This window comes from Lepidochelys olivacea (assembly GCF_965140295.1).
Source record: "Lepidochelys olivacea isolate rLepOli2 genome assembly, chromosome: 22".
NCBI lineage: Eukaryota > Metazoa > Chordata > Testudines > Cheloniidae > Lepidochelys > Lepidochelys olivacea.
This window is the reverse complement of record NC_140432.1, coordinates 20,387,967-20,409,393: the sequence shown is the minus strand read 5'-3', so window position 1 is coordinate 20,409,393 and position 21,427 is coordinate 20,387,967. Positions and strand designations below refer to the sequence as shown.

Here is a 21,427-nt window from a genome sequence, read left to right as displayed (position 1 = left end):
GTGCGCTCTACGAAGGATGGGACAGACACAGGGCAAAAGTCTGTGGGATGCCCCTGTGGGTCGAAAGAGCCCTAGGGTAGACGCCCACCTAAGGAATGCTCATTCTGTGGATGGAGAATGGGAGACGGTCCACAGGAAGTCAGACTAAGGGGATTCCAGAGGCAGTGTGGGATTGCTGCCCTCCATAAAGAAGGGAGAGCACTGACGAGAAGAAAGCTGATCCCTCATTAGAAAAGGGGGTCCTAGCTAAGGCTGTACTAACATAACACACAGCTCCCCCCAGGAACTCTGTTCTTGCCAGCAAGGGGTGGGGGGTGGGCAGGCCAGGCTTCATGAAAATACCAGAGCAAGCACCTCAGTTGGAAATACCATCAGAAGCACCAGGTCTGTAAAGAGAAGGGCTGACGCAGTGGAGGCAAATACCATTTCCTCCTCTGTACCCTGCTGGGAATGGGAACAGCAATTCTCCAGTAACTGAATGCACAGTTCTAGCAGCATGCCCGAGAGCAGGCAGGAGGCTATGGCGCAGCGGCTTTGTAGAAGTGGTGGGTGCTGTTTCCCTTTCTGTTTTGGGGCTGGAGGGATGTCTCGCTCGTCTCCACCCAGTCAGGTGTTGGGTTTGACTTTGCTGCTCTACAGAGACACTCGGGGCAGCATTCTCCACCTGCAAACCCACTGCCTGCCACCTTCCCACCCTACTTGCTCTCTTGCTGCTCAGTGAAGGGTTTGAGTTCTGCTGTACCATAGGAGGGGTGCTCAGACCATGCATCCAACTGGTATAGATAAATACCTGGTTTCCAAAAACAGATGCCCACAGCACTTGCCAGCTCCTCTGCCTTTAACATCGGCAGCAGCAGGGAGCCAAGTTCACCATCAGCGAACGCCAGGAGTTTGAGCAGGTTGGTCTTCACCCTGAGTTATCGAAAGACGGCAGCCACAGGCTCTTTGTATACCCCTCACTGTGCTGAGAGCCATCTTTTTAGGACTAGCACTTTGTCTATGCTTTATTTACTGATCTCAAAGCACTTTACAGAAGTAGGGAAACTGAGGCAGGCGGCACACAGATGAACACAGGTGCACGTGGTAAGACACAGATTACAGGCCTGCTGCCTACCAGTGCCATGCTCTAACCACCGGGACAAGTTACGTTTTCGCATCCTGGTAGACCGCCACCACGGCAATGTTTGCCGAGCAGCAAGTTCTGTGAGAACCACCCACAGCCCCTACGGGCTACAGCGAGACAGAAAGGTTGTGCCCGATCCTTACTGAGAAGCCCCTCAGTTATCAGAATGGATTATCATACTTCAAATCACATTCATTTCAGCCTGGGTGCTGGTTAGATTTTACACTGAGACCAGTCACCTGCATGTTTCTAGTCATCTTCTGGTTCTCCCCATTAGACCAAGGCAAGAATATTTACAAGCAAACTAACATTTCACTAGCACGGTTTCACAATCTTTAAAAACATTTCTACGACGATTGAACAGTCTGAAACAAGGCAGAGACACAAGTCCTAAAGGGAGGGTCCTGTAAACAAACACCCCTGGCATCGGCACAGTGCTGTAGTCTGTGACCACATGTTCCTCTGAGGTCTGAAATTTCAACCCAGAACCGCAAATGAAAGAGCCAAGAATACTCTCTGCTGTTTGACCAAGTGGGTTGGCAAAATAACGAAAGGCAGAAGACTAGATTGTCACTTCTTTATTATCATGTAGCTGGTACAAATCTCAATCCTACATTCTAACACAAATTCTCCACTGTACTTTCCCATGCAACTACAGGCCATGCTATTGCACAGTTTTATCCAATCTGGCTCGATTTCCACCACTACAGAAAGATGGGGAAATAGATCAGCCCTAGTCCAGCCTCATTTGTTGTTGCTATAACAGGCATATCTGCACAGCTACAGACTAGGGACCGAATGGCTCGGCAGCAGTTCTGCGGAAAAGGACCTAGGGGTGACAGAGAAGCTGGATATGAGTCAGCAGTGTGCCCTCGTTGCCAAGAAGGCCAATGGCATTTTGGGATGTATAAGTAGGGGCATAGCGAGCAGATCGAGGGATGTGATCGTCCCCCTCTATTCGACATTGGTGAGGCCTCATCTGGAGTCCTGTGTCCAGTTTTGGGCCCCACACTACAAGAAGGATGTGGATAAATTGGAGAGAGGCCAGCGAAGGGCAACAAAAATGATTAGGGGACTGGAACACATGAGTTATGAGGAGAGGCTGAGGGAGCTGGGATTGTTTAGCCTGCAGAAGAGAAGAATGAGGGGGGATTTGATAGCTGCTTTCAACTACCTGAAAGGGGGTTCCAAAGAGGATGGCTCTAGACTGTTCTCAATGATAGCAGATGACAGAACGAGGAGTAATGGTCTCAAGTTGCAGTGGGGGAGGTTTAGGTTGGATATTAGGAAAAACTTTTTCACTAGGAGGGTGGTGAAACACTGGAATGCGTAACCTAGAGAGGTGGTAGAATCTCCTTCCTTAGAGGTTTTTAAGGTCAGGCTTGACAAAGCCCTGGCTGGGATGATTTAACTGGGAATTGGTCCTGCTTCGAGCAGGGGGTTGGACTAGATGACCTTCTGGGGTCCCTTCCAACCCCGAGATTCTATGATTCTATAATATCATTGGAGGAAATTACAAACCAGCATTTCAGGGGAGGAGAAAGTTGCCGAAAGGAATTCAAGTCAAACTGGCCAACCTTTAACTCCCTATTGTTTCACGTGCCCTAAAACATGGGAGGTGCAAGAAACTATTGAGTGAAAAATCAAAGTTTAAAAGGACGTGAAGCCAGTGTCCCCTTTACCTGGTGTCTCTGCCGCACCCAGTACAAGAGGCCCTGATCCTGGCACAGTGCCTCCACAATACAAGCAACAAGGACTATGAGGCTTTCACTGGCTCTTGTTTAACAACCCTCTGCGCAGAAGAGCTGGAACCAGCTGTGCAATAATAGAGGGCCAACAAGTTGTCACTAGGCCATGGCTTGGAACGAGTACGTAGGGGATCAGAGTTCAAGAGGCAGATACAGGAAAAGAGGGCGCAGAACTACTGGGGAGAGGAGAGAACCCAGAGACAGTAACCCCCTCACTGAGCATTGACATTGGGCTTTACATATTTAAAGCACTTTACAAGCATTGATTAACAAGCACGCAGCTGGGGGTGCAGCAGCATTCATGGCCATGTGGGAGGGAGCTAGGTCAGCCTGCAACGGGGGGCACGGGGCGGGGTGGGGGGGAGGGCAGGCTACAGCTGTGGGACCAGGCGCTCTCAAGGAGGTTTAAGGGCCAGAGTCCATTGTGGGTACTGCACAGAATCACTGTCAGCTACAGCAAGGAGGCAGCTGAGAACCCTTCTCAAGGGGCCAGAGCAATATAGTTCAACACTAGCAATCTCTTGTGCACAAGACGATTCATAGGTCCCCCCGCACCCCGCCACCCCACCAGGGCAAAGTCTCTCCCACTGACAGCTGTTGGACGGTTGCAATGCACCAGCATATAAAATTCCCTTACGTTTGTTCTAATGTAACCAGCCAATCCATCCTGACCCCTCAACGATGTTCTCACTGCACTTCCTGGGTTACCCAATGCAGGTACACATCCCAGAGCTTGACACCTTTACCCTGCTCCCCATAGATTCCCCGCCCCCCCCCAAAAAAACCAGTCCTCTTACAAAACCCTCAGAGAGACAGGGACTTAGCAACTCCACCCCCACCTCCTGGAAGCACATGCCACTAGCCATATATAACTGTGAGAGCTCATTACCACATCCCCCCCAGTCTATTGCGTGCACTGCTCTGGCCTAATGCCGAGGACACTGTAAACTCCTCCAGGCAAACAGTGGGTCTCTTACCTGGCCGTATGTCACGGACAACTGTGGCCTAGCTAGCGGACAGCAGTGTGACTAGCCCCATCGGGCAGGAGCGATTAGCAGAGGGAACGACTACTAGGTTAGGGTGACAAATCAGAAGGGACAGGAGAAAGGAGACAGGGAAGATCCATCAACCGTGCATCAAGTTAATTGCAGGGGTGGTGGTCAGCATCCACACATGTGCAAGCACCTCCTTTCTATGCCTCTCCCAGCTGCTCAACCTACTCCCGTGACCCCACGACCCCTCCCAGCTTACCACAAACCCTACAGCCCCTGCTGCCAGCTCCCCTTCCCCCAAGTAACCTGGCCCCTCTCTCTAGCTTTTGTCCTGCTAGAAGTACCTAGCTCTCTAAGAGTCAGCACTGGCCCCTGCTGTGGCTCCAGGACACAGACCTGCTCCCACGAGGGCTCTGGAGCAGGCAGAAACAAGCCCTGGCACGCTGGGTTAGTTACTATGTGGACATAGGACTGCTGCCTCCTGCCCACTCAACCGCGGTCACATGGCCAGACGGTGGAGCTGGCCCAAGAGCTCAGCTTCACCATGGAGGGATTCATTCCAGATCTACAAAAGGAAAAGAAGGAGTACTTGTGGCACCTCAGAAACTATTATCTAAGGTGCCACTAGTACTCTTTTTCTTTTGGCGGATACAGACTAACACGGCTGCTACTCTGATTCCAGATGCCACAGTGAACCTAGCTCGGCACTGCACTGAGGGAGGGGTGTCCTGCCCTATGCCAATTTCAGACAAGCCCAGACACTTAGAGATGCCAGATGTGGCCCCTCGGCTCCCTCTCACCCACCTCCTTGGGTGCAAGAGGCCAGAAAGATGGGAAAAGAGCCGTGTGCAAAAACGTACATCCAACCGATGGGCACTTGGACACTCCAGCACTGAAGGTGGCGTGAGAGTGCTGGAGCCCCAGTTAGCACCCACAAATCTGAGATTTGGGCCTGCAGGTCTCAAAGCTGGGCTCCATGTCAGTCTCTGGACTCCAATTCCCACCCAGTCAAACACTTGCTCTCCCTGCGCCCTGCCCAGACCCCCGGCAGGGGCTATGGCATGCGGGGATGGGCTTGCCACAAGGCTTGCAACTGAGGGCCAACGTAGACACCCTGACAAACACGGACATGTCTCTAAATCTCTGCACACAGGGAGCACTAAGAAGAAGGGAGCAGACAGCAGGCGAGTGTGGATTCAGGGAGCCACCACAACAGTGACGGAAAAACTTCTTGTTCACAAGGAAAACCAACCCAACACAAGACAGGGATCCCGGCCACGTCTATTTCTTCTCATGCTTGTGCTGCTGGTATTTCCTGTAGTGAGTCTGGATCGTGACGGCAGCCCGCTCGGTCGGGTCACACAAGGACTGGCTCTTGCTGCTCGAATCAGGAATCATGTTACCTGGGGAGACAGGCAAGCAACACGATGAATCCAACAGTCTGAACGCGTGCTGGTGAAAGGCGCCAGCAACAGCCCTGCAGACTGAGCTCTAGATCCACACGGCAGGGACAGCAGAGCCCTGCCAGCAAATCACCGCTGACCACTCCTAGGGACGAGTGGGAATTCAGTGTACATGGCCCAGGCCAGCCTCTGCCTTACCACCACCACCACCACCACCGGACCCAGTTCGTGCCATCAGCCAGGGGGTCTTCTGGCACGTGGGTGCTTGTCCACCGGGGCCTGCAAGACTGACCGCAGGTGGCAATGGTCAGTCGCTGCCAAACAGAACTGACCGTAACGGAGCAGCCTCAAGGCCAAAGGCTCTAGTGGGCCATTGCCAAGACTTGCTCCAGCCTCCTGCCCCCGAGTGATGGGCAGAGCTCAGAGCTGGGAATTCTGTTGCACTCTTACATAAGCCCCCGCTTATGCTGACAACTCACAGGCCTCCGCTCCCGCACAGTAATGGATGCAGGGCTCTTATCTGCCACCCGTCCATACGACATCCTTAATCTGCTGCTCGTCTCTCCAGGCTAACACAAACAGGCTGCCACATTTCTGCAGAACAAAACCTGCCCAACCAGGGCTGACCTAGGGTTCTTAACCAGACCTATCCCCACTTCCCCCACCCCGTAGGTGGTCTCGTTAGAGTGCGCTGGGGAGTCCCGAATGGACGACAAGGATGGGAATTGCTTCCGGTGGGAGTTCCTCACAGAGGCCAGCGTTCAGGGAACTCAGCACTAAACACAACTGGAAGGAAACCCCAGTTCTCTCTTTTTAACTGTGAATTTAGCCCTGGGGAGAGTAGCTGGGTCGATGACCCTGGAGAGACTCATACCCCTTATTTAACCACAGATCAGACAGCAAAGGCCTCCATGGCCCATTGAATCCTTAGCACTTCTCTTCACATCAGGAAGCCTCCAACAAGGTCTCACACCAAAGGCTCTTAAGCAAAGTAAGCTGTCGTGGGAAAAGAGGGAAGGTCCTCTCCTGGATCCGTAACTGGTTCAAAGACAGGATACAAAGGGTAGGAATGATCGATCAGTTTTCACAGTGGCAAGTGGCAAATAGTGGGGTGTCCCAAGGATTTGTACTGGGACGTGTGCTGTTCAACATATTCATGAAGGAGTTGGAAAAAGGGGTAAACAGCGAGGTGGTAAAATTTGCAGACAATACTAAATTACTCAAGACAGTTAAGTTCAAAGCCGACTCTGAGGAGTTACAAAGGGATCTCACTCCACTGGGCAACAAAATGGCAGATAACTGAAAAGTAATGGAAAACATAATCCCAAATATACATACAAAATGATGGGATCTAAATTAGTTGTTGCCACTCAAGAAAGATCTTGGAGTCACTGTGGATAGTTCTCTGAAAACATCCACTCAGTGTGCAGCGGCAGTCAAAAAAGCAAACAGAACGTTAGATAGCGTTAGGAAAGGGATAGATAAGACAGAAAATATTATAATGCCACTCTGTAAATGCATGGTATGCCCACACCTTAAATACTGCGTGCAGTTCTGGTCGCCCCATCTCATAAAAGACATATTAAAATTGGGAAAAGTACAAGGAAGGGCAACAAAAATGACTAAGGGTATGAAACAGCTTCCGTGTGAAGAGAGATTAAAAAGACTGGGACTGTTCAGTTTAGAAAAAAAAAGAGCTGACGAAAGGGTGAAATGACTGACAGAGGTCTGGAAAATCATGACTGGGGGGCGAAAGTGAAGAGGGACGTGTTATTTACCTATGCACATAACACAAGAACCAGGGGTCACCCAATGAAATTAATAGGCAGCAGGTTTAAAACAAACAGAAGGAAATACTTCTTCACACAACACACAGTCAACCTGTGGAACTCATTGCCAGGGGATTTTGTGAAGGCCAAAGGTATAACTGGGTTCAGAAAAAGAACTAGATACATTCATAGAGAATAAGTCCATCAATAGCTATTAGCCAAGATGGCCAGGCATGAAACCCCATTGTCCGAGCAACCCGAAATCTCCACCATTAAAAGCTGGGACTGCACAACAGGAGATCGATCACTTGATAATTGTCCAGTTCTGTTTGCTTCCTCTGAAGAATCTGGCACCGGCCACTGTCAGAAGACAGGATACTAGGCAAGATGGACCACTGGTCTGACCCACTATGGGCATTCTTATCTCCACCGAGACCAGCACAAGGGGGTCACTTACACCTACTGCAGCACCAGGAACTGTTCACTGGACTGAACCAAGAACCACAAACCTCCTTACATGCAGGCCACGGAACAGCCATCACCAGGTAATCGCTTCTAATCACCACCAACCTAGTCTGGATTTGAACAAGGCGCCAGGCTGCGACTAGCCTATTGCCAGGCCCCTGAGCCACACAGCCTCTCCACCAAGGCAGCATATTAATAGTTGGCATTCAAGACCCCTCATCTGCTATGCAACGCTGTCTTGCTTGGTGTATTTGTACCCCAGTGGCTGAGCCTGGCTTCAGAGCCCTCTTGCTCATCTACAGCCACATCACCACTTACATTGCAAGCAGCTTTGTGCTGCTCCTGCATCTCAGAGGCAGCCAGAGGAAGGGAAGGAATCCTTTTGCTGCAACGGTGTTAAACCACTAGATTTCCAAGGTGTAACACACCCAGCACGCTCAACAGAGCTCGCCCCCGCCTCCAGCAGCTAGAGGAGATGGGAAGGTTACTCCCAGGGGCAGTTAAACCCAGAGATACTAGGCGAGGTTCTGGGTACCCTGTGCTATTCTAACCTTGCAGGCCCTGTTTGCTATATTACACACAGCTGCTTCACAAGTCCATGCAGCATCTGGTAATTAATCACCTGGGCTCTATGGAGCTGTACAGGGCACTTCCAAGGCGAGGGACTCAGCAGGCCTAGAGAGTTTGTTTCACGTGATGAAAAACGCAGCTATGCCAGGAAGATTGCACGCCCCGGGACTGCGGAACCCAGGGAAGCTCTTGACACACTGCACGAGTTGTGTCACTTCCTGGGTGAGGGCCTCAGAGATCAAGAGATCCCAGACTGGTTGCCGCCCCAAGTACTCCCCACTTCCTGGGCTGGGGGGGATAACCCAGAACACGAGGCCAAGCAACCACTGTTGCCATGAAGGAGACGAGGTGCCCAAGACAGTCACGGTCCTGCACGTTTCACATCCCTCCAGAGCACAGACCCTGTTACTCACACTAAACAGAGCCCGCACTCTGGATGAAGATCTCACTACAACTCTCAGGGAGCACCCTGCCCTCTCTGGGGTAGAAAGCTCCTCGAGGTTTGCCCCATTTTAGCAAGAGACCTGGTTTTTTCGGCACCCTGTACATAGAAATGAAAGAAAGCCACAAAGCTAGCTGTGCCCAGCAATGGAGAGGGGTCACTTGAACCCATCGTAGCTGGGGGTTGGAGCCGTGCCTGCAGGACTTGTCAGATGTCACCCAGGTGCTGGGGTAAGCGGAGGAGAATCTGCCTTTGAGTCCTTTGGTCAAATCAGCCCGTCTGCCATATATTCTACAGAGAGGCCATCATCCAAGTCCCTGCTCCAGACGGGGGGGGGGGAAACCCTTTTTCATTACTGACTAAAAATAAATAGCCAGGTGCTACCAAGGACAAAATCCAGGCTCTCAGCACAGGCCACAAGTTCAGAGAGTTTGCCGTTCTCTGCCTATTTTTCAGGCGTCTACACCATAGACTTGTTCCAAATGCACTGTGCAGTTCCCCCAAGGGCCCCAGAAATGGCACACAACCACTCAGCTCGGGTCTGTATGGACAACATCCAGGTCAGAGAAGCGGTGGAGCGGGCAAGTGATACAGAAGGGAGAACCCTCCCTCGCTCTCTGCCAACACTAATCCCACTATTTAGACAGCTGTGCTCCCCAAAGCCCTCCCCGTGTTTAATCACAGAGCGGGATGCTCACTCGCTGGCGCACACAGAGAAGAGTAAAAGGAAGCAGGGCACTGTACAGGAATGAAGCGCTCATGCTGATAAATGGGAGCACTCCCTGCCTGATGCTTAATGTCGCATTAGGGAGGCATTGTGAAATTCAACAGAAGCTGAACCAAAGCAGCCCAGCAGCGTTCTTTTAAGCCAACGTGTCACAGCTAAGCACTCCCCTAGCGGTGCTCCAACAGCCCCGTGCCAGATGCTGCTGTATCAACTCAGCTGTGTCACCTGAACCCATGTTTATTCACATCCTAAAAGAAACGGCAAAGTAAGAGACACATAAAACAGCCCGCATTGGGAATCAGCTCCTGCCTGCCTGCCCACAACGGGCCCCATCTGCCATAAATCCTGTTCTCGGCACTATCGAACGCCAGAGGCCATGGAGGCAGTTGGAAGTGCGGGGAACATGCAGCAGTAAACCAGGAATAAGCCCCATCTCCGTGTGGACTGTTGTCAGCTCTTAAAGAAATACACCAGCCAAAGGATCTCTGCGGGGCTGAGCAGATACTGACCCTATCGATAACGCTGCATTGCTGTAACCCCACAAGTCCAGTTCTCAGCTGGGAAGCAGCCAAAATATTCCTGTTAGGGTGAAAGTCACTTAGGCCTTTGTGGTTTTCACTGTCCATCACTGCAGGCTACAGAACAACAAACAGATGCAGCAAAAACCACCTGGTTGGTAAGTGTGGATCCCTGCACTTGGCACCTCTGACCACAAGGCTACACTGCCCCTCTTCCGTCACAGTGCCCCCATACGGAACTATGGAGAACATTTAGCACTGATATAGCACTTTCCACCTTCAAAGAATCAATTGCCCTGCATGACACCCTGGGAGGTAGGTCAGGATTACCAGCTCCATTTCAGAGCAGGAAACTGAGGCACACAGAGGGGAAGTGACTTACCCACGGCCACAGGAGGAGTCAGTGGAGAGCCAGGAATAGGATTGGAATGGAATGCAGCATGGCATCCTGGATTGTTACACGTTAATTTTATGGCAGTCACACAGGGACCTGGTGATCTGTGTAACTATGCTGGACGTTCGGGACAGAGATGACCGGCAGCTCACACAGGTGAGAATGCTCAGGTGCTTACATCAGACCATGTCATTACACTGTAGCCCTTTTTCAGACACGCGAGTCCTATTCTACCTCATACCAGCCTGGAGAGGAGGGACAACGGGAGGTGCTAGCTACTTAGGCCTCATTTGAACTACAACGTTTGCACCCATGTAACTAAAACCAGTTTAGAAACGAATTTAATTAAACGGGTGCAAGTCCTTTGTATGGACACCGAAATGCAGTTAGGAGAGACTCAGGTCAGTGCAGCCCAGTCGAATCTGTACGAGCTAACCCGACAGGCGTTAGCCTGGTTTAACCAACTAAGTTTCTAAACAGATTGAGTTAAGTCGGTGCATCTTTCTTGTGCAGATGCCAAAGAGCCCTGGAAAAAATCGGACATCCACAAGGCACACTTGGAAGTGCTTCTTAGAGGGTTAGCAACAGGGAAATGTTAACAGTCTATCTCGATTTCAAAGGGCTGGCCATTGGAAAAACAGGAGCTGCTCAGACAAGAGCTGAACGATGAAGCCCCTAAGTTCCCAATGGCTTGTCAAGGCCCCTGCCAGAAAGCAGCAAGAGACACTGGCTCCAAAACACTTGCAAGTCACAGCAGCATGTCTAAAACTTCTGTTCCAGCTCCACGCTGGAGCATTGATGATCTGGTCAGGAGCACAAAGCCACACGGCCCATACCTGCTGAGCACCAGATCCTGCTGTGGAATCCCCTGCAGGGGGCTGTGGAAGGGGTAGGGAAAGGGCACCCACGACCGTGGCAAGAAGCATCGTCTGCTCTGCTGCATGTGGCTTTCCTGAAGGATGCCCATGAGAAGCTGGAATTCAGCTCAGTGGCCCACAGGGACTCCAGACCGGAGGAGTCACCACACTGGATTCCCTGCCAAAGTTCCTGTCCAGAACAGGACACTCCGTCCTCCTCAGCAGCAGCCTCCAATCCCCCTTGACTCAGCACACAGCTCAGCGGCACGTTCCAGCCTCCGCTGCAGAGAGTGGCAGTGCGCCGGCCTTCATCCGATTACAGCCTGAGCTGCGCTGAGAATAGATGTGGACAAATCCTATTTGCTGAGCACTTGACTTCATTAGAGGCAGCAGAATTTGAGGACATTTCAAAGTGGCTCCTGCCAGGCGAGGAGGGAAGAGGATGAGACCCTGAGAAAGAGGGACCTTCTGACACCCACCTCTGTCCATTCTAAAGTCAGCTGGGTGGGTTTGCAGGAGGAGAGGGATTTGCTTGCAGAAACAAGCACATTACAGACCTGCTGCACAGCACAGAGCTCTGCACCAGCTGGACAGTGGGTCAGAGCAGCGAGGCTCCAAAAGGGTACACGGGGTGGGCGTCTGGCTATTGATGCTGCCAGCTATAATTAATACAGCCGCCATCCTGCCTGGGATCCTGTACACACTCCCAGATGCTCTGGCTGGCGGTACATTCTAATCAGCACAGAAATGATTAAAAATTAATTAAAAATGGAGTGTGCCGGCTCTGCTGAGTCGGAGCAGCGCTGCTCGGGGGTGCGAATCCCTCCCACAAACCCAGTCTTGTTCCAGTTAACATCTCAGCGGGTCCCCGATCCCTCCTCCTCACGCCAGAGGCATGCTGCGCACTCACCTTTCCGCGAGTAGATGCTGCCGTGCCGAGAGCTCTCACCTTTCTGGAAATAAACAAAACAGAAACAGGGAGAGAGTTAGTCCTGACCCCAACAAAAGCCTGTGAGGATGGTCCCTGCCAAGGCAGCTAAAAGGAGGCAGGGCTGGTTTCAATGTGCTTTTAACTCTCCATTGCTCACAGTGACTCTGAGACCCTGACTATAGTATAGTGGTCCCCGTAGACGGGCACCATGGAGTAACGCTTCCAGTAATTAATATTTGTGAGAGCACTTGGAAGGCAGAGTTACAGAAAAGGCTCCTGTTACAAAAAAAGAAAAAAAAATCAAGTTTTTGAAAACAAGATTTCTTTAATTTGTTTCCCTGACAGCTCAGGAGATTAAATTTGCACTAGCTAGCCTCATTAATGCCTGAGCATGCAGTTCAGATGAAAGACGGCAGTGAAACTAGCCTGGTCAGTTTCATTGCCTACCGCTCACGCCCTCGCAGGATGCTGCAGTGCCTAGGATGCAAGCTCTGCAGGGGGATGCTTCCATGCAAAGGAAAAGCTGTACTTAAAACCCCCCAAACCTTTCTACCTGGCGCTGTCCCTTTAGTGATGCTCTTCTTTGCCCTTTGGAGAAAAAGAATCTCTCCCCCACAGACTTTGTTTAGAGCAGATTATTTAATTAACAAACACACCCCGCTTTTTCATTAAAAATAAAAATATGCCCATTTGTATCATTACCAACATGGTCACCTGATCCCACATGCAAGAGTCAGACGTTCCACAGCTGTCTAACCTAGAGTCCAGGAAACCTGGCCAAGTAGTCCCCCAATACTAGTTATTTTTCACATTTCAGGCATGGAAGATCCTTAGTTCTAATAAATAAAATAGTAACAAATAGGATGCTGCTGAGGGAACTCTCCCAGGCCTCTGGAATATGGAGGTCAATGGTTTATTGCCGTCCCTTGGCCTACAGAAAGGGCCCTGGACTTCCACAAGGTCTGGGATATTCAGCCAAGATGCAGCTGCTCAGCTACTATTAAATACCTTAGCCAGTCACAACCATTATGGAAGCGATCTGTGCTCAAAGCAGCCGCTGGCTGAGCACACAGCACCAAGTCCATTGGCCAGCGAGAGAAGAGAAGCAGCCTTGAGTGCGGTGCTGCCACTGGGGAGTCGTGGCATGGGCAACCATGGAGCGGAGCTGGAGATCTGCTTCTTTAGCTACAGGGGACTGAGAACCACTTCATGCCCTACCCTAGTATTTCTGCACAGGAGTGGCAAGGAAGAGTGTAAGGGGAGAGGAGATGGTGCTAGGCCCAAAGGTAGTGGAGAGAAAGGCGACTGTCTTCCAGGAAGGTCACTCCTAGTTCCAGTTTCCACCTGGAAACCCGGACCCTCTTAGAGGCAGACTTGGAGCAGCTAGAGGCACTGCACAGGTGCTGCAGCACCAAATCCTGAGCATAAAGTTGTTTGACTTTGTGCAAAAAGTCACAAAGATCTGGCTTCCTTCAGTTGCTCAGTTTACTCAAAAGCGGCACTGGAAGCTCTTCAGCCATGTCACCAGGATAGCAAAAACACCCCCACACATCGTGCTCTCAAGCTTTCCATCGACATCCCGCAGGGCCAGCCCACAGATTGTGAATCTTCTGGATTGAGACAGACCTGGGAACTTCACTACACAACACCTGGTGCAACACCATCAACCGTGGTCATTCTGGCCGGTACAACGGTACTTAGTACCCTCGGCATGTTTGCCGATGAGGGTGTGTTAACAGGAGTGTCATATTTAAGACACGGGAGGTAACTGTCCCACTCTACTCCGCGCTGGTGAGGCCTCAGCTGGAGTACTGGGTCCAGTTCTGGGCTCCATACTTTAAGAAGGATGTGAACAAACTGGAGTCTCGAAGAGAACAGAAGAAGTGATCAAAGGGTTAGAAAACCTGACCTATGAAGAAAGGTTAAAAAATGGGGCATGTTTAGTTTTGAGAAAGGAAGACTGAGGGGGGCCTGAGAACAGTCTTCCAACAGGGTAAAGGCTGTTCTAAGGAGGACGGGGATCAGTTGATCTCCATCTCCACTGAAGGTAGAGGTAATGGGCTTAATCTGCAGCAAGGGAGATTTAGGTTAAATATTAGGAAAACCCTTTCTAACTCTAAGGCTAGTTAAGCTCTGGAACAGGCTTCCAAGGCAGGACGCGGAATCCCCATCATTGGAGGTTTTTAAGAACAGGCTGGACAAACACCTGTCAGGGATGGTCTAGCTGTACCGTGCGGGGGCCTGGACTACATGACCTCTCGAGGTCCCTTCCAGCCCCACATTTCTATGAAGGACAAGGAATTGAGGGAGGGAAAGGGAAAGTGCATGGAGTTTGGGAAAACTCCAATTACTGCGTGAGGTCACTACTTTTCTGGACCACGTTGTGTCGCCAAGTTCAAAAGACTTGTCAGCTGGGATTGGATAAAGTTGGTTGGAGACGGCCCCTCAGAAGGAAGTGGGGTTGGATGTAGCTTGTAAGCAGGGACCCTCTTGCTGTGTAGCTTGAGTCACTGTTGGGTTATTGTGCTCTTGCATTTTTTCCTTCTCCAGGCAGAGGCAGAGAATTATGTTCACGTCTTCACCTGAATTATTCCCTATCACATACATTCACACACCTCCCTCGAACGGCTCTTTTGTGGAGTTCCACTTTTATTCTCTCCAAGAGTCCAGACCCACACTGTTCAGTCTGAAAGTTCACAGATGGTTTCACCTCCGCAAATTCCCCTAGGACCTGACCGCCAGCTGGATTCTCTCTGTCCCATACAGGTTTGCCTTCTTCTCGGTCCTTAAACACCCTCCCTCAAATGTCCCCTCTGCCTTCCTTGCCTCTGTCTCGCTAAACCCTTCCCAACAAAACCCTATCCCAAAAATAAAATAAATAAATCGTAGCATTAAGATGGGGTTTGCAAACTCACTTGGGTCACTTGGCCTTTATGTTCTATATTTTCCACTGCCCTGTCTGCCAGGTCTATTTAGACTGTAAACTCTTTAGGGAAGAGAGCGCCTCGGTTCTCTACTTGTACAGCGCCTTGCACAACGGAACCATGGCCTGGGTTGGGGTCCCTAGGCACTACCACAACTCAGTAATAAGTTCTACTAATCACTGTGTTATCAGCAGCAATGCAGAGTCTGCAGCTGGAACGCTGAACCAGTTGGCTGGAGACGGAGCAAGGAATTCCAGCTCACTACCCTGCAGGGCTAAGAGGAACAGGCACCTGCTTGTGTCAGTGGAGCCAGGAGATATGGGGAGTGACCCAGGGCCGGTTCTCCAGAGTCACAGCTGTGTGATAAGGTGTACGTTCACTAACAATTCAAAGCCTGGCCTTTGCCTCCCGAGACCCACATTTCCCTTCCTGCGCCTGCACTAGCAGGGATGCTGCAAGTGGCATTGGCCAGCACTGTCAAGATACAATTCTGTTCTTTGGCTGCTGAACATCCCCGGCTCGCCCTGTCTCATGGCTCGCTACCCAGAAACACACAGACGACTGGCTACAGATAATAAAAGAGCATGGAGGCGACTCCCCAGCTGTGCTCCAGGAAAGGTCCGAGCAGGTTAGAAGTGCCAGGCATTTCCTCACTAACCAAACAGGAGGGAACTAGTCATTGTTCTGGGTCTGCAGCACCAATGAGGAAACACAGAGCGACCGCTGGATTTGCAACACTGGGCCCAGCTAGCCTGCATGACTGGACTTCCTATCATTGTGTGTTGTGGCAATGCATGGAGGGTCCTCTAAGATTCAACATCCCATAGGCTCCAAGCCCAGAAGGGCCCATTGTGACCATCTAGGCTGACCTCCTGTTTAGCACAGGCCAGGGAACTTCCCCCAAATAATTCCCAGAGCAGATCTTTTAGTAAAGCATCCAGTCGTGATTTTAAAATGGTCAGAGACAGAGAATCCACCTTTGCCCTTGGGAAATTGTCCAATGGTTAATTACTCTCACTGTTAAAAATGCACGTTGTATTTCCATTCTGAATCTGCCTAGCTTCAACTTTCAGCCTTTGGATTGTGTTCCACTTTCCTCTGCTAGACTGAAGAGCCCATTATCATATATATATTCCCCATGGAGATACGGACAAACTGCCCTCTGGTCACCCTTTAACCTCTCTTTGTGAAGCTAATCCGATTGAGCTCCTTGAGTCTATCGCTATCAGGCAGGTTTTCTAATCCTTCCTGTGGCTCTTCCCGAACCCTCTTCAGTTTATCAGCATCCTTCTCAGACGGTGGGCTCCGGAACTGGACACAGCATTCCAGATCAGGAGCCCATCCCGGTGGGCTCTGCACAGAGACATCATGAGAGACAGTCCCTGCCCCCTGGAGCTGACAATCGACACAGACAAAACAGACACAGGGTGAGAGGGGAAACAGAGGCACAGGAGGGGGCGTGACTGGCCCAAAGACACCCAGCAGGTCAGTGGCAGGAGTCTTTCAACACCTATTCCAGTGCCCTACCCACTTGGCAACACGGCCACATCCCTCTCACGAGACACTGCACACGAGCCCACCCTCAGGTACTGGACTGCTTGGCTTGTGGCCATGCAGCATCACGCTGCCATGCCTCTAGCTGTGGGCAGTTGGCCCCTCCCAGTCTAAAGCGCCGATGACTACAAAAGGAGACAAGGAGAGCGACACGTACCCCACTGTCCCGGCGGCTCTGGGTCACATACTGGACCTGCCATGGCAGGGGCTGGTACACGAGATAGGGCAGCGGCTCCTCATGGAACAGGCTGGTTCTGAGCTAGGTTGTGGAGAAAGGCAATGCAGGTCAGAGAGAGAGAGACACTCATCTGTACACAGACCTGCTGCCCACTTCCAGGGAGACTAGCAAGAGCCAGTGCTTATGTTTGCACCGTGCTCTCCTGTGTGCACAGCTCCTTCATCTCCCTTAGGTCCTGTGACATCCTTGCCACATGCCTGGGGGCGGGCAGGGCCAGTACCCCACTGTACACATGGGAACTGAGGCCCAGGGAGACTAAGGGACTTTCCCACGCTCACACAAGAAGTCTGGGGCAGAGCAGGGAACGGACCCCAAGCCCCAGGCTAGCACTTTGACCACTGGGCCTTCCTTTCTCTGGCTAGTTAGATACGGCAGTGATGCAGGCTCAGCAACTTGCGGAGGGGGCCTGGAGAAGTAGGACGAGCAAGACGACAGTTACCTTTACAGTACAATTCGTAACATGAAGGAACGCAGCAGTGCAGATGCCAGGTGTTATTCAGATGCCAGCCCAGGGCCAGGGGGCAGTTTTGTGGCCCATTTGGGATTAGGTTAAGACCCCCAAACCTATTTGCGAGGCCTTAACGTTTGCAAACCCTTGTGCCTGCTGCTTATGCCCATGCCCTGGTTCGGACACAATCTTCCCTTTGTGATATCACAATCGGCTGCTGGGGAGATGGTTACGAGGTCACAGGCAGCAGCTTACGAGGAGAAGATGGGGACTCGACAGCAAGCCCAGTGCCACAGGCGCACATTCACAGCTCAGCGGGATGGCTGAGGTTTGCCATGTGGCATCGGGACATTCCGCAAGGCCCACGGGTGGGGATGGCAGAAGTGGCGGGAGCTTCTTGCCAGGCGTAGTCTGCTCACAGGAAATGCTCTCAAAGGGGAAAATGCAGAGAGAGCTCCTGCCCCCTTTATCTCCTCTGGGGTCGCTCCTGGACAGCTCACAATACATGGAGAGGGAGCTTGTCTGCCAGTAGCAAAGTGCATGGCCTTGGGAAAGTCACTTCCCTTCCCTTTGCCCACCATAGGGACAACACCTGCCTCCTCGGGGCATCACAAGGCTGAATTCATTAACATTTGAAAAGCACTTGGAGATCCATGGATGGCTGGTGCTAGAGAAGGGTCTACAGAAGAGGGACGTAGGGTCAGTGCAGCTAGATTTCCTCCTCCCCCAGTAGTGGTGTTTCCTTACAAAGAGTCAGTAGGTCCAATAATTACATAACGGGCTTGGAAATTGACACAGTCTGAGGGAAGAGAAATTAGTGTATTTTCAGCCTCCGCTGGTTCCCCTCACCAGAGGGCAGCTGAGAAGCTTGACTGCAAAGTAGATAACACAGATTTGAGCTGGGGGACCCCACACGAGGCAGAGCCATAGCCCCGGACAAGGGAAGGGTGGGAATCGGCAGTCTTCCCCTCAGCCCCATGAGCTCTGTCCCCATTATTCAGATTTGCAGAAGCAGCAGCAGCCATCTCCAGCACATAGTCCAGGACTCACACTGGCTCCAGTGTGTGCCCCAGTGAAAAAGGACAGCACTGCTTGGCAGAGCCATCACAAAGGATGATAAACATCCAAATCCACTTTAAGCCAACTCCGTGGAAGACTTGCTTTGGTGCCTAAAGCCACTGCGCTGGAGAGGATCCTGCAGCTGCTTTCTACGACCTTCCCGTACATCGTGTTCTCTCCAGCCACACCACTGGAATTTGAAAAAGGGGGGAAAACACCCATACGTTTCATTGAGAGAGATTAATGGAGCCTAGGGAATAGCGGGCGTCCCCAAGCGTGCGGCGTGTCCCAGACAGCACCAGCTCTATGCTTCACAGCCAGTGCCATCTGCTTTAGGAACCCTGGCCACGAACCCCACCATTCCGGGGTCAGCCGTGGCTGGCAGGAGGCTCCGCTGGTTGCCAGAGGCGGGGGTAGTTCCGAGCCAACAAGAACCAGAGTCCCCGACTAGTTCCCAATGTCCATAATATAGCCACACACACTGAATTAACAGAATAACAAGCTCCCTAGAAATAAAACCTCATTACACCAAGCAAGCCCAAAAGCCCAGCCTGGACTCACCTGTCCAAACGCTCTCACCATGAAAAACAGCGCAGTCATCAGCGTGGCCAGCATGGTCAGACTCTACAATGGGCTCCCCCCACCTAAGGGAAACAGAAAAATTTCCCGAGACAGAGTCCCGATTGTCACAATGTCACCAGCAACTGAAATGTCCCCTTCTCCGGCTGCAACAGGGCAGATGACCTCCCAACCCCTTAATGAGCTTAGCGCTTGTTCTCCTCCTGCCAGAGTAATTGTTTGCTGTCCTTTCGCTCGTCTAATTGCCGGGGCTTGTCCAGCACATACGGCACCAGTGCAGAGCCTCTTCACCCATCCCCTTCAAGAAATGAATGGGCCCACCGAGTGAGGATTGAAAGAAAGAGGGATGTGGCAAAGGCAGGCACTGGTCGGTGGCTTGTGGGATTACAGTAGCACGGCAATGCCTCTAGCACCCAGGAACCATCTGCTTTTCCATTAGGGACGGGGATTTTTCAGGGCTTTGCAATGCTCCCTGCATGGCCAAAGCTGCTGGCAGGGCTGCGGGGAGGAGTGAGCTGACTGCTTTGATTATTGCCATGACAAAGGAACGTGTATCAGACCAAGATGCACCTGAATAGCTGGCAGGGTGCCCCAAGACCCCACCTGAGCTGGAGGGGGGCTAACCCCAGGGTAGACTGCAAGACACTGGCATTTAATCAGGCTTTTAATTGATTTTTCAAATGTAATTAGCAACGGCTGGGGTGAGGGAGTCCTCTGCCAAAGCAGGGCACGGAGCCTCTTACTGAGCCAGCAATAAGCACCACAGCTGAAAGAAACCCAGATAAGGGGCCCCTACAACCCCATGGAACCAGCAGGCCACAAGCCGTCACGGGAATAAAGGAACCATTTACTTCCCCAGATGGAACTCAGCATCACTCTCCTTAACACGAGGTCAGAGAAAACAGCCCGGAAAGCATACTTCCAAAGCACTTCGATACCAGAGTGATGGGTGCTGGACACAGCCCCTCGGGAGACTGAAGCTATCCAGGGAGAGGCAGATAGCCTAGGGTATTATTATTTGACTTACCTCAAGGAGAGAGGACAGCCTAGGGTAACACTCCATCAGACTTCTGATCTGGCTGCCCTGACCATCCCATCCCATCCTATCCCCCTTCCCCTCTCTCTCACACACACACTGTACTTTTTAAGGGGTCTCGACTGCTCAAACCCGTTGTTCAACCTCCCAGCCCAGCAGGCCTTTCATCACAAAAGGATCACAAGGCACTTGACGGAGTGAGTACAGCACAGGAGAGACAGGATGGCAAAGGTGGAACTAGATGGAAGAAGAGAGACAATCAAACCCTTGGAGTAGACTCCCTTTTCCCTCCAGCTTAGTTTCCTGGGCCTTTCTATTGCAGCATCTCATCCCCTATGAATCACTCTCCTCTTGGGCAAAATCCAGGACTTTAGCAAGTTTTACTCCCCAAAAGCTGCTTTTCAGTAGTCGTCAGAGCTCCATGTGGCTCTAATCAGGGCAATGGAAGACGTGGAGCTAACACTCCCCTCTGGATTTCTCCCTGGCGGTCAGTGTCCATGGGAGATCAGCTCAACAAGAAACGTAGGAGTTTCAACAGCACAGGCAAATGGTCTTCTCACCGCGCTGGGAGCACCAGCGGGCGCGGTTCTCTTCTGCCAGCTCCACACAGGACCATGACTTCCCGACTGACAGTGGTGGGAGCAAGGAGAGAAGCAGGCCCTTGGAGAAGAGCACAAACACACCACACTAAACCAACTGCTGGGGGAGTCACCAGGGGCTCTGCAAGGACACCGGTTTCTAGGCAGACAATCAGGCTTCGCCTGTTCTATGCCTCACAGGACATGGCTGGTTTTATGCATCACCATGAGTTTCCCCTTTCCCCTGGTGCTGCCAGCAGCCACTTCACCAGACACTTGAGAGCAGCCTTGAGTCCAGGAGGCCAGGGTTTGGGCATGCCGCGCTTTGACCCAGGGAAGAAAGGAGGAGGCAGACGCAAGTCCATAGCAGGCCCCAGCCAACTGATTTCCGCAGTAGCAGCAGCGGGGGTTGCTGGGGGGAGCAGAGCACAAGGCAACGGCGTGCTGGGGCAGTTGGAGGCAGAAGAAAAGGCTCCTTGTGCCAGTGGTGGGTGGGTGAACAAGAGCCAGGGAGCCACAGACCGGCCATTCGAGAGCTTTCGCACAGCCAACCGTATCACAGTCATCCATGATGCACATCCATGGCCACTCAGGACAACAGCACCATGCAGCCCTCAGACCCGGAATGAGCGATTCTGATGCAGGCTGTCTCTCGATAAGCCCCAGGGCTTCGAGTGGATGGTCAGCAAGCTAAGTCTTTGATGCAAGAGCTCTCCTACGTGGAAAGCCATGCATGGGCAGCACAGAACCAGCCAGGAAGAGCTCAGAGGACAGTCATCTAGCTGGCAGAAGGGCTGGGAGGGGAAAAAAAGACAATGGTAGGAAATGAGAGGGAAAGAAATAAACCACGAGAAAAAAAGGGGGCCCTGATTCCCAAAGAAATGGCTCTCTCAGCCATCCAATCAGCAGACTTCAGTGAGAGCAGGGTGCTGAAATAGCACTTGGGAAGGCATTGCTGTTATAAAATAAATGTAAAAGTCAATAGTGACAGCCAACCCGCAGAGTTACCCAATGTTAACACATCCCCAGGTGCCAGCCAGCTGCCTGGGGAGCCGCCAAGTAACACAGGGAG

The 21,427-nt window shown here is 51.7% G+C and overlaps 1 protein-coding gene across 2 annotated transcripts; it reads right to left on the bottom strand.

The window, feature by feature from the left end:
* Positions 1-1,698: 1,698 nt before the first annotated feature.
* On the bottom strand, positions 1,699-21,298 carry LOC311511409 (uncharacterized protein). Of its 2 annotated transcripts, XM_084611983.1 has the most exons (5): positions 18,724-21,298; positions 16,575-16,676; positions 11,919-11,961; positions 5,116-5,266; positions 1,699-4,428 (listed from the first exon to the last, which is right to left on the bottom strand). In XM_084611983.1, the coding sequence occupies exons 1-4, from the start codon at positions 18,775-18,777 to the stop codon at positions 5,145-5,147; spliced, it is 321 nt and encodes a 106-aa protein (XP_084468109.1). In that variant the 5' UTR covers positions 18,778-21,298; the 3' UTR covers positions 1,699-4,428; positions 5,116-5,144. The 2 variants fall into 2 exon arrangements, with proteins under 2 accessions (XP_084468109.1, XP_084468108.1); XM_084611982.1 differs by having other exon boundaries at positions 1,699-5,266.
* Positions 21,299-21,427: the final 129 nt, after the last annotated feature.

Bases quoted from the DNA above. Each gene is read 5' to 3' on its own strand.
- LOC311511409 (XM_084611982.1), bottom strand. From the start codon at position 18,777: ATGCTGGCCACGCTGATGACTGCGCTGTTTTTCATGGTGAGAGCGTTT. The intron at 11,962-16,574 runs GTACGTGTCGCT...GTTTATTTCCAG, and splicing joins AGAGCCGCCGGGACAGTGGG to AAAGGTGAGAGCTCTCGGCA. The intron at 5,267-11,918 runs GTGAGTGCGCAG...CTGTCTCCCCAG, and splicing joins CAGCATCTACTCGCGGAAAG to GTAACATGATTCCTGATTCG.